Genomic DNA, 13,156 nt, shown 5'->3' on the forward strand with positions numbered 1-13,156 from the left:
CCATGCTCTGGGTGCTGTAGCTGGGGGAGCTGTTAACTGGCTGTGCCTTGGCCCGTATGCATCACGGGGCTCCAGGGAGCTGAGGAAGGCTGCTTTCCTGACTTTTCCAAGCCTAGGTGGGTTCTACAGCTAAAGGTGTGTATCAGTATTGAATGCCACTGGCTGGGGAAGGGCAGGCACCAGATGAGGAATGCCCCTGCTCGTGAGGGCACAGGCAGCACTCCCGCATATGGAATGAGTTCAGTCTGCAGCTTCGAGGTTTGCACAAACATATATTTAAGGAACTTAAATAATGATACAAGACAAATTCTATCCTTTGCAAATATTTAAACTTAAAAATGTGTGCTGCATATAGCCTTAAACAATATTTAAAGGATAGCTGAGCTGAAAAGTATGCAGCTCTCTCTAAGGAATCCTGGCTCCCAGGAATGACTTCGGGTGACTCCCAGGGCCCTTTGGTTACTGCTAGAGAATGTTGCTTCCTGGCAGGGTTTCCACCAAAACATTTGCCTGGGTGGAAAAATATGGTTTTTGGAGAGAGATGTCCTTGTAGCCTTGTGGAAGGGACAGCTTCATTTTCTTTTCCTCACAGAGATGCCTAATTGTGGGAGGGCTCCAGCCTGCTTCTCTGGCCCCAGGTCACCAGACCCTAGCAGCAAGTACAGTCTGGCCCCTGTCAACCAGAATGCTCGCCCTGGCAGGTGGCACTGCTGTGGCTCTATTTTTCCCGAAGGTAAGGTCTCCTTCTTCCGAGAGAGCACAGTGCGAGCTGCGTGCTGCTTGTGTGTTTCTCGTGGAGCAGCCAGGACACTGTAGGCACCACGACCCCCTGCCCCCAGGCCCACAGGAGCGCTGGCTCTGATGTCAAAGCTGCTTGGAGGCTGCATCGTCGTGACGGTACTGTTGGGGACAGACCAGGACTTGCAAAAGACGACGTTTTAGCAGGGTGCTGAGAAGCTGCATTTCACAAGCATTTCTTCAGAGGAAAGGTAGCTGGGGTAACTCCAAAGTCAGGGAAAAAGAGCTTTGCCGCAAATGTCGGAAAGGGTGATGCTGCCTTGGGTTAGGAAGTAGGTGGCAGGGAGCGCAAGCCTGTGGCTGTCACCATCTCCCCTTTAGGCAGAGCCTCTCAGCAAAAGGGGCCCCATCCCAGGCAATGCCATGAGCTCTTGGGAGAGCGTGCCAGGGCTCTGACCCTCACCGTGCAGGCTGGCCTGAGGCACTGGGCTGGAAAAGCCCTAATGACCCCATCCTGCCTCTACTCTTCATCCTCAGTGGCAGCCCCTGAATGGGGCCTGCGCCCACTGGGTCTCACATGTGGTCACCACCCAGGAAGAGTCCCCAGTTTCCTGTAGCGACCTCAGGTGACAGACATGAGGTCCTCCTGAGAAGTAACAGCTTCTCACATCTCGACAAAAGCTTCCTGGCGTTCCCTTTCCTTCCCTTTTCAGTTATGCCGCCACGCAGGTGCAGGCTGGCTTGGGTGTGGTTTGTGGCGGAATAGCGGGACGCGCAGACTTCTGGTTTAGTCCCCACATTCTTCCACTGTGAGCATGAGCAAGGGAAACGCTAAATAGATGCTACAAAATCTACAGTGAGCCACTGAGTTTATTCAGAAGGTTACGTTCTCAGCCTTTATTCCAGGGCCCAATTTTCAAGACCAGCCTTCGCGGGACAGGAGGAGTCCTCTGAAGATAGCAGTGCATGAGCAGAGAAACACGCATGGCTTGGTCTCGCCGCCCAGCAGCTGATTCCGAGGAGGGGCTGAGAGGGGCCAATTTCACCCTTCCCTAGCAAGACTCGGAGGAGGTTCTTCCTACACAAGAAGATCTGACCACCAGGGCTTCCTGGCAGGGAGTGGTGCTAGATGTCAGCCAGGAACTCCCCAGACCAGGTATTCTTCCAGGCTCAGGCATAAAGAACCAGGAGGCTTTTATTTTCTATTAATCAACCTAGTTGGAAGCAGAGCCATTGTAAAGGCAGAGAGGTATTGATTACAGAATTAAAGAAGGAAAACGCTGCTTATACAATGTGCTGTTAAGCAGAAGCCTCCCCTGGCTACTTGAATAAAATCCTCGGTAAGGATCGCCTGCAGTCACTGGGCACTTTCTATTGTACTAGCTCCCATACAGCAACATTTCTAGCAGCAGAAAAACAGGAAAACCACTCTCCAGGGAGATGTTCCTGTCCTGTCCTGGCCCCAAATTACCTGGCACCAGGCTATCACACTCCACCAATACTTCGCTGGCCTGGGTTTTCAGGGGTGGCACGATGATGGTTCGGGGGTTCCCCGTGCAGTGATTCTCCAGGCTCCCCTTGGTGTCAAAGGCATTGGCATTGTTGTGCCCAGCACGCTGCTGCACGGAGTAGGGGCTGGTGTTGCTGGAGGAGTCGGAGTAGGGGGAGTCGTGGACTGTGACACAGCTGATGACGTTTTTTCTTTGCTTGGAGACAGTGCTGAAAATGCAAAGGGAGAAGTCAGAGGTGGGAGAAGGCCGTGAGGTGAGACACCCAACTAGCACTTCATGCCCTGGGGCAGGGGAGGGAGGCAGAGGGGAGAGGGCAGGAACAGGGCTTTTGCCCTCCCTAACCCCCATGGGGAGACTGGGCATGCAAAAGTCCCCTGTGTAGCCGGCAGCAGGGGGACATGTGAAGACATGGAGAAGGGGCTGGTGCTGGACCCACAGGGGCTTCTGGAAACTAGGGAGTGAGATGCTTCCGGGCTGGCCTGGGCTCTTCCTGTGCAGCAGAGCTCAGCAGAGCTGCAGGGGAGGCACCTGCAGCCCAGAGCTGGGTACAACCCCCGTGGGCCTGCCAGAATGGGACATCTGAGCAAGGAGAGAACCAGCAAGAACCCAGCAACCTGGGGACCTGGGTTAGGAGTAAACCTTGCTGGGAGAAGAATGTCATAAGCTTAGGTTTGGTGCCTGTGGCCTGGCAAAGCTTATGCAGGAGGGAGCAGAATGTCCAATGGGATGCAGCGTGAGGCTCTGAGGGGGCTGCACCCACACAGCACAGTGCAGACATGCTGCAGAGAATGCAGAGCTGGAGTTGACATCCTCTGCCTCTCCTTGCTTCGAGTGTGCTCTGTGGGCTGTGTGCAGGCCACTACGACCTCTGCAGTCCCCTTTTTAGGAGCCAGGCTCACCTGCAGCTTTTCCACTGCCTGGGCCAAGGATTGGGGGAGATGGTATTGCACCGGGGCCTGGTGGGAAGGCCCCTGCCAGGTTGATGCTGTGTGAAAGCCACTCTGAAGCCCTGGCCTTCATCTTACATGTGGAACTTCATACAATAGGGAGGCACTGGCTTTGGATAGCTCTTGGCCGGCATGTTTGTTCAGAGATATTTAAGTTAGTGTGGTTACTTTGGGAACTACTTCTGTTTGTCTTCAAACTCAGTGAGAGGCCGCTGGCATGATGGATGTGAAATTTATTGTTTATCGTGTGCTTATTTAAGACTTTAAAATGAATGTGCATCTATTTTTATATATTGATCATTTATTTTTAAGAAATAAAAATTGCCTAGGCAAGCTGGTCAGTTTCCAGCTAATTGGATGAGAGAAGCAGCTGGTATTTACAGAGCCTCATAGAGTCACAGCCACCTCCCGGGTATCTTGCTTGAGGCCACACAGCCAGGCCAGGCTCTTCCCATGATGGATCTCCACCACCCTAGAGGCAGCAGGGAAGTGGGCAAATTCCAGAGCCCACAGCAGCCAGGCAGGAGGGACAGAAGCAGAGCCTGTCTCCTGAGCTACAGAAGGCTGGGGGATCTGGGGGGTGCAGTCCCCAGGAGGCGCTGGCCCTGCTCCCCAACGCCCAGCGCTCCTGACATCTAGGCTGGATAATTCTTCCAGTGGCTGGACACTGTCCTCTCTGGTTCAGGGTGCCTAACCGTGTTCGTGGGTGAGAACAGGAACCTTGGAGTCAGCTGTCTAACTTCAGCATGTGCTGGTGACAGGGCGGTGGGCAGCTATTTAACCTCTCAGTGATTCAGTGGCCTCATCAGTAAAAGGTAGGTAATAATTGTACCTATATCATAGGCTTGTTTTGAGAACTAAGTGAGAAAATACAAGTGCTTTCAATGATACACAACACATGGTAAGTATTCCATAATAGCTGCTATTCTTCTTCTTCTTACAAGTTGTGTTACCTTATTTAACATGTGAAAACAGGTTTGCAAAAAACTTATCTAGGCAAAGAGAATTCTATCAGGGTAAGGACTTGCTGGAAAAGTTTCCTTTTTTCTAGTCTATGAATAAACCAGAAGATTGAAATGAAAGAAAATTAAAACTCATGATATCTCAGAGATCTATGCAGGGTACTACAGGGAATACCTATACAAAGAAATATGTGTCTCTGCCCTCGAGGAGATTAAAATCTCAGTGGAGGACTGTATAACAACATGACAAGTTAAATAGTAAAAGCTTTAAAATAACCAGTTAGAGAGAATAATGGATGTCACAAAGCCTCCGTGATTAACTGTCAGATGAATCGTACAGATGATAATTGTTAAGAACTCAGAAGAAGGTGAGGAATGAATTGGTTGCATATATTTATGGCTCTTCACGTTAACTTAAAGTAGATAAATTTTAATTAATAAAGACCCACACCTCCCAGTTATGACAGTTTAAATGTGAAATGTCCATATGCTTGTTCCTCAAAAAGCTAAACACAGAGTTACCCTATAGCAATTCCATTCCTAAGTACATTCTCAAAGGATTGGAAACAGGTACTCAGATACATGTAAGTCAATGTTCACTGCAGCACTATTCAAAATACCAAGAGGTAGAAACGACCCGAGTGTCCATCAGCTGGTGAATGAATAGAAAATGTGGTGTATCCATACAGTGGAATACTATTCAGTCATGAAAATGAATGAATGCTGGGAGGGGTGGCTCATGCCTGTAATCTCGGTGCTTTGGAAGGCTGAGGTGGGAGGATTGCTTGAGGCTGGGGGTTCAAGACCAGCCTGGGCAACACAGTAAGAGCCAATCTCTAGAAACAATTAAAAAAATAAGCAAAGTATGGTGGTGCATGCCTGTAGTCCCAGCTGTTTGGGAGGCTGAGGTGGGAGCCCAGGAGTTTGAGGCTGCAGTGAGCTATGATCACACCACTGCACTCCAGCCTGGGTGTCAGAGTGAAACCCTGTCTCCAAAAAAAAAAAAGTTCTGATACATGCTACAATATGGATGAACCTCGAAAACATTAAATGAAATAAACCAGACACAAAAGGACAAATAGTTTGTTTGAGTCTACATATATGAAATATCTAGAACAGGCAAATTCATACAGACAGAAAATACATTAGAGGTTACCAGAGGTTGGGGGCTAGGGGAGAGGAGAGTGGGAAGTTACTGATTAATGGTATAGTTTTTGGTTGGGGTAGTGGAAAAGTTCTGAAAATAGATAACGGTGATGGCTATACAGCATTATGAATATAATTAATGTCACTGAATTTACACTTAAAAATGGTTGAAATGGCAAATTTTATGTTATATATATTTTACCACAATTAAAAATTAACAGACTAAAACCACTGAATTGTACACATTCAACGGGTGAACTATACAGTACAGTACATGAATTCTATCTCCATCAAAAACAAAGTCCAGGCTGGGTGAGGTGGCTCATGCCTGTAATCCCAGCACTTTGGGAGGCCGAGGTGGGTGGATCACCTGAGGTCACAAGTTTGAGATCAGCCTGACCAACATGGTGAAAATCCGTCTCTACTAAAAATACCAAAAATTAGCCGGGAGTGGTGGTGGGGCCTGCGATCCCAGCTACTCAGAGCCTGCGGCAGGAGAATCGCTTGAACCCAGGAGGTTAAGTTTGCAGTGAGCCAAGATTGCACCATTGTACTCCAGCCTGGGCGACAGAGCAAGACTGTGTTTCAAAAAAAAAAAAAAGAAAAAAGCAAAAGAGATTCAGAGTCTTGGGCACTTCGCCGCTGTACATCAGGGCTCAGCAAAGACACCCAGAGGGTGGGAGGGCACTGAGATCCAGTACAAGAATTACAAAGTGGAAGCTAGGTGCGGTAGCTCACTCCTGTAATCCCAGCGCTTGAGGCCAGAAGTTTGAGAGCAGCCTGGGCAACACAGTGAGATCCCACCTCTACAAAAATAAAAACATTAGCTAGGCATGGTGGTGTGCACCTATAGTCCTAGCTGCTTGGGAGACTGAGGCAGGAAGATGGCTTGAGCCCAGGAGTTTGAGGCTGCAGTGAGCTGTGGTCGTGTCACTGCACTCCAGTGTGGGTGACAAAGAGACCTACACTCTAAAGAAAATAAATAAATAAATAAAAATAGTTAGGTACGGTGGCTGACACCTGTAATTAGCACTTGGGGAGGTCAAGGCAGGCAGATCATTTGAGGCTAGGAGTTTAAGACCAGCCTGGCCAACATGATGAAACCTTGTCTCTACTAAAAATAAGAAATCCGCTGGGTGCAGTGGCTCACACCTGTAATCCCAGAACTTTGGGAGGCCGAGGTGGGCGGATCACTTGAGGTCAGGAGTTTGACACCAGCCTGGCCAACATGGCAAAACCCCGTCTCTACTAAAAATACAAAAATTAGCCAGGCATGGTGGTGTGCACCTATAATCCCAGCTACTAGGGAGGCTGAGGCAGGAGAATCACTTGAACCCGGGAGGTGGAGGTTACAGTGAGCAGACATCACACCACCACACTCTAGCCTGGGTGACAGAGTGAGACTCTGCCCCAACACCGCGCTGGCCCCCTGCTGAAAACAAAAAACAAAAAACAAAAAACAATCCTGGGTGTGGTGGCACATGCCTGTAATCCTAGCTTCTTGGGAGGCTGAGGTGGGAGAATTGCTTGAACCCAGGAGGTGAGGTTGTAGTGAGCTGAGATCACACCACTACAATCCAGTCGGGGTGACACAGCCAGACTCTGTCTTAAAAAAAAAAAAAAAAGATTGCTGTCTACCAATAACAACAAAAAAGAATATCTCGAAATATTTTATAAATATAAATTAAGCAAAAAAAGGAAGTGGGACTCTAGGAGGTCTCTGAGCTACGAGGTAGGGAGGAGGGATCTGAAAGCAGGGAGATGCTGGAGGCTGAGGACGAGGAGGGAGCAGGAGGGAAGGAGAGCTGCCTTAACAAGACAAGGGCAGAGAAACCTGCAGCTGTTTTCTGGGATGAATCGGGGGGAGTAAAGGGAAACAACTGGTCTGCTGCAGTCTCTTGTGTAATAAGGGAACTCCTCCCACCTCACACTGTTTCGAAGTACTCTGAGGGCCAGGGAAAGAGCTGGGAGCCATGACTGGGAGCAGCTGCTGGCTCCCGAGGGGAGGTGAGGAGATGGCGCTGCCCTGCCCTTCACTCTCAGCTTCGGGCACAGCTACTCCTGAATGATGAACATGCCTCTGGTCATCTCATGAAACGCAGACATCTTCTGTTGCAGGTGCCCATTCTGTGGGTGGAGGACCCCAGGTGAGGATGGAGGCTGACTCCCAAATGTGTCCTGGGAGCTGGCACTGCAGTCCTAGCTCTGCTGTTCCTTTACTGCTGTGGCTCTGGACAGTGGCCTGGATAACCTGTAACATCCATCCAGCTCCAATCTGCTCTGAAATTCATTGAGAGAGATTACTCATGGCATTAAAGGAGCCATTGTGAGGATCTCTGAAAGATTCCTAGAGACATTTTAAAATAGGAATGGTCTAGCCCTAATCTGGAGAGGAAAGAGATCCTTTTAGTAGATGTACCTTACCTATAGACCCAGATCTGGCCAGTTCTTGCTGATCATATCGTCCTTAGGATCTGAGTAGTTTAGAAAATGAGCATTAAAAAAAAAAAAAAAAAAAAACGACAAAAACACACACTAATTTTGGCAAAACTGTAATCTGCCCTCGAGTAAAATTCAAATTAGGCATATTTGGAGCTCTTCACTCAAATGTGGAAATTGTGGAGAAGCTTCAGCTTAATATGAATAAGAATTTTCTAACAACTAGAACTATCTCAAGACACAATAGCCACTTCATGAGTCACTGAACTTCTTGTCACTGAAGAATGGCTTTCTGGCATGAGTCTTGTGAGAGCTGACAGCTTGGCGTGGGTGACCTGTGAGAACTGAGGGCCATCTCCTTGATGGAAACCCAACAGGTAGTGAGCCTCCCACTGAAGAGACTGAAGAATCTGCATGTCAGTGTCTAATTATCTACAAGGAGTGTGGGATAAAACCTTTATAAACTCTTCCCAGGTCCCATCCCTTTGTTGTAGCTGGGGAGCCCCTGGCTTAATGAGCAAATATGTACGGCACAGCTTGATGCTGATTTGCCTACCTTTTTGGATTTACAAGTGACACATTTATTTGCAGAAGGTGAATTCATTTGCTAGCTGTTTTTCATTTCTTCCATTGTTAGAAAGCTCTGCGCTCTACCTGAACACACTATGCAGATTAGAGAACTAATGGGAAGCTGTTAAATGAGTCACTTTAGAAATGAGCACACATTTCAGATGACTACGGCAGATTCTTTAGGCTCGTATCTATCGATACTACTGGGATTCATTCCATGATTGCGTCTAATTATTATTGACAGCTTATCAATCCCATTATGAGTTGGTTAATGCAAGTGAGAGAGATAGCGATAGGGGCAGAATGAGAAATATTTGCTGAAATGGCCTTGGAAGAACATCACTTCTGAATAAAGAACAAAGCTGTCAGAGTTCACAATTGCATTATGTTGTCATGGCAATAGATAATTTTCATCATTTTAAAATGATGAAAATAAATAAGGAGCTAAAAAGTAAAGAAATCCCTAAAGGAGAAAGCACTGGCAGAAGATCAGATATAACCTGTGACCCCTTCCCTGTAGGGTCTTATCTGGAATGTGTCTCTGATTTCTATTTGCTAATCTGAGTCAATTTCATCCTTCAAGACCAGGGTCAAAACTCATCTCCTCCAATAACTTCTTTCACCCTTCTGATTTCATAGTCAATGCTATGTGTTCTGTTACTATGATGCTGATTATTAAGTACAGGTAACATTTATTGGATGCGTACTAACTACAGCTTAAAGTGCTTTATATGTTTATCTCCTTTAATCATCATGGCAAGATGATGTGGTAAAGAATATGACTACTTTTGGCTGGGCACAGTGGCTCACGCTGGTAATTCCAGTGTGCCTCCAGACCAGTGTGCTCCTTCCTGATAGCTGCTGACTTAGAGTCATTAGAGAGAAAAAAAAAATCTTCATTTTAATATGGCACATACATTCCATTCAAATTATTATTATTATTTTTAGAGACAGGGTCTCACTCTGTCATCCAGACTGCAGTATTGTGTTGGGAGCATAGCTCATTGCAGCCTCGAACTCCTGGGTGGAAGCAATCCTCCCATCTCAGCTTCCCAAGTAGCTGCGACTACAGGCACATACCACTGTGCCTGGGGAATTTTAAAAAAATTTTTGTAGAGACAGGGTCTTGCTATATTGCCCAGGTTGGTCTCAAACTCTTGGCCTCAAGTGATCCTGGCACCTTGGCCTCCCCAAGTGCTGGGATTCCAGGTGTGAGCCACCATGCCTGGCTCCTCCTTTCAAATTATATTATCTGCATATTTATGTCTATGTCTATGTCTACACGTGTGTGTATATAAATACACATATATCACCCTTAAGATCATTTTTACATGACTACTTTCTAGAGAAATCAGAAACAGGGTCGCAGAAGTAGCCATGAGTAGTCACCTCGTCCTTGTCCCATCAGATGCAGCGGAAGGAAGTGTTTGCTCTCCTTCCATCTTCTTCTGAAGTCCAGTCTCTCTCTTCCCAACTGGCCTGGGAGTTTTGACTCATCTTTCCTAATCACCTTCAGTCTATCCACTGAGCACCACTCTGCCCTATGGTATCCAACCCTCTGCCACCCCTCTTCCTCCTTCTTCCCTGTGGAAAGCAAGGAGCAAACCAGGAAGCTGTGGCATATCAGTGACAGCTTTGTAATGTGACAGCAGCTGGGAACAGTAGGGTGAAGTGTCTCTTCTTTAAAATACACCCCTGGGCCACTCCACTCAGCCCACTGGAGTGTCTTAAATGGAGCCCTGTAAAGAGGGTGTGGCGAAGTCAGCTGGACAAAAGATCCTACCATCACCTCTTGAGATGAGTCACATGACTGAAATATTTTTCAACTGGGGATGTATTGTACTCAAAATGGAGAGACATCAAAGTTCCTTCAAATGGCACTGTGTGTCTGGGTTCCTTTGTTCCTTCACTCAAGCCTGATTCCCACGTCTCCATGAGCATGGCAGGAGGCTGGCTGTAGCAGCTTCTCAACCAATGGCAGGATGGAGCAAGCTACATGGTTATAGGTAGCAATGGAGGCTAATCCCACTTTGGGCTTTTGGCCCATGCAATAATAAATGAGTGTGTGTGGTTTTTGCTCCCTCTGTTAAGTGGATGTTAATTTTTCAGGCCAAAGTAATTTGAGCTGCAGTTTATCAGTTTTCTAACCTTGCTTTATCTATAATGATTTCTCTAGACTTTCAACTTAGTATAAAGAAGGAAAACATTTCGGGTCAAATTTTTTTTATATATAAACATGTTAAGAGTGAGCTAAATAACTGTTTTTATATCTAAAATACTGAATGATATTTATGAATCAATTTTCTTAAAGTTTTCATTTTTGGTAACGTTGGCTGAAACAGTGGCTGCTTACACAGGCACAGTGAAGTGCAGCCTGCAGGAGACACTCGATGACCTAAGCAGAACAACCCACCTACCAGAAATATCCAGGTAACTGAATGAGTGAATGCGTGAATGAATAATGGAGCTGGACAAAATCATTTCTATATGATCAGTTGATGTGAACCACTTTGGTTTACACACTTAAAAAATTACTCTCGGCCAGGCATGGAGGCTCACACCTGTAATCCCAGCACTTTGGGAGGCCAAGGCAGGAGAACTGCTTGAGCCCGGGAGTTCAAGACCAGCCTGGGCAACACAGTGAGACACTGTCTCTAGTTCTTACAAAAATAAAAAAAGAAATTACCCTCATGACTAAAGGTTGTATGCTACAGCCTTTACAAGACCATTTCAACACAAGGTAAAGATAGCAGGGGGGTCTGGATCAGGAGACGTGGATCAAGAGAGTCCAGGAGAGAAAAGATGGCTTGTTCAGTATGTGTAGACAATTAAATGCTTTTCTAATAGAAATTGTCTATAAATATTTAAAAGAAGACCAGTTCTACTACTTAATCCTGGGGGACCCAGAACAACATCTGTTTGTCTTATCTTTTGGCCAATTCTCTAGCCATGACCAGAGTCCCCTAGTCCAACAGTAATTCACTGAAAAGGAGTTCCCTGGCTCTTCCCTGCCCTTCCTACTTTAAAAAGAGCTGACTCCGCCCTTCTCAGTGCCATGGCTCCAGCACCCTGACAAACGTCCAGCACCAAGAGGGGGCTCAGTGGACAATACTCTAGACTCCCTATGGCCCTGGCATGGTAACCTGCACACAGTGGCATAGTGGTAGTCACAGGAGGGAGCAGGATGGAATCTGTATTCATTGAATGAATGACTGAAATCAGTTATTTTTGCCAGTTATTAAGTTTGACATTTCTTCAAGAGCATGGCACCTGAGTCCCAATTCTGCTATTTAGAACCTGTATCAATTTGGGTGAGTCACCTACCTTTCCTGAGCCTCGGTTTCTTCATCTATCAAATGGGAATAGAAATATCAGCCTTGCATGCCCCATCAAATGATGGAGGAGCTAGTGCAGGTGGAACACCCAGTGGATGTTTGCTATGATTCTCCTGTCTTTAGCTCAGCGTCTCCCAGCATCTGCCTCCAACATGCCCTGGAGTTCTTACGAGTGGAGCTGCTGGCCAGCCATCTGCTGTGCAACTAACAGGGCCACATACGTGGGGTCAGGAATAATGATTTTGCATTGGCTTTCTTTTAAAAATTCTAGGCTATATCATCTAGTCCTAGAGGTTTAGTGACACCCTCAATCAGGTCTAAAAGCCCCTTTGGTGGTGGAGGCACTGCCATCCCTCTGAAGGTCATCGGCTGCCTGACTCTGGCTGCCAAGCTGAGGCTGAGCCATGTTAGGGGAATTAACCAGCATTTTAGGCAAAGTTACAGGACTGGCACTGGGGTAAGTAGCAAATAGAAAACGAGGCTGGGAACACAGAAGGTGGGAATCAACATGCCCACAGCACGGAGAAATCAGGCTCAAGAACAAGGATGATCAATGTGTAGGAGGGAAGGTCTCCATTGCTCCAGCTGGGACACAGAAGGGCTGGGGAAGCTCTTCAGCTGGAGAGGGACCAGGTGACCCCTCCATGTGGCTGCACTTGGGGGTGCATCCTTGTTTTCCCAGGACTGATGCTTCCCCTTGAGCCCCTCAGTATCTCCTGACAAAGCTGACCACCCCCATGTAAGGGGAGATCCCTCCCCAACCCCCTTTCCATCCTGAAGCCCCTTTTGGATAAGCTCCTGCACGGGGCTCTTGATCCTGTTCGCCTGCCTTGGAGGCTCCGCCCCATCAATCACCTCACTTGAATTTGCAACCGCACCTCCTCTATTGTGTGGACCTGTCCAGACCTTTGGCCTTCAAAGCCCCCCTCCCCTGCTATTCCCTTAAGCTATTTTCCCTTTGAGTTCCCATGGTACTTTGCTCATTTTTATGGGACTGATACTCTGTTTTGTGTTATAATGATTTGTATGTGTTTCGTCTTGCTTATTACCCTGCAAACCTCATGAGGACACAAACTGTCTACCTTATTTATGTAACACCTGCAGTTCCCAGCATAATATCTTACACTAGTGGGGCCAATAAATACTGACTGTGTTAAATTTTATGATAATTCTGACTTCTAAGAACAAGTAATCATATTTCCCCACATTTTTTTTTTCTCATTCCAAAATGTAGTCACAATAATGTGATCACAATTACACAGTGGTTTCTCTATAAATAAAACAGCTACTGGTTTCTGTTTTATCCTACTCAGACTCAAATACACTTTCCTACCTTCTTGAGTGCAAAGCCATTTTCTAAGGCACTTGCCATTAGATCTCTCTAGAAAACATTATTCTGGGAGCTCCCAGTCACAACTGTGGACAGCTGAAGCCTTTTGGATGACTCCCTAGCCTCAGTCTGCAGCTTCCCTATTCAGCCTCATGTGTCCGGCACATTTTCACGACCC

The 13,156-nt window shown here is 46.9% G+C and overlaps 1 protein-coding gene across 12 annotated transcripts in view; it reads right to left on the minus strand.

Annotated features, from left to right (window-relative positions):
* HIPK2 (homeodomain interacting protein kinase 2) overlaps positions 1-13,156 on the minus strand; it is a 215,201-nt gene that overhangs the window by 20,010 nt on the left and 182,035 nt on the right. For 8 of the 12 annotated variants that reach the window (XM_063815021.1, XM_063815018.1, XM_063815020.1 and 5 more), the window contains exon 13: positions 2,210-2,457. In XM_063815021.1, the coding sequence (XP_063671091.1) occupies positions 2,210-2,457 (248 nt within the window). Of the gene's footprint in view, positions 1-252; positions 2,458-13,156 lie in introns of those variants that run through there. The other 4 variants (XM_054656319.2, XM_063815025.1, XM_063815024.1 and 1 more) reach the window with 1 other exon arrangement.

The sequence above is a fragment of the Pan troglodytes genome, chromosome 6 (genome assembly GCF_028858775.2).
Source record: "Pan troglodytes isolate AG18354 chromosome 6, NHGRI_mPanTro3-v2.0_pri, whole genome shotgun sequence".
In the NCBI taxonomy this organism is placed as follows: domain Eukaryota; kingdom Metazoa; phylum Chordata; class Mammalia; order Primates; family Hominidae; genus Pan; species Pan troglodytes.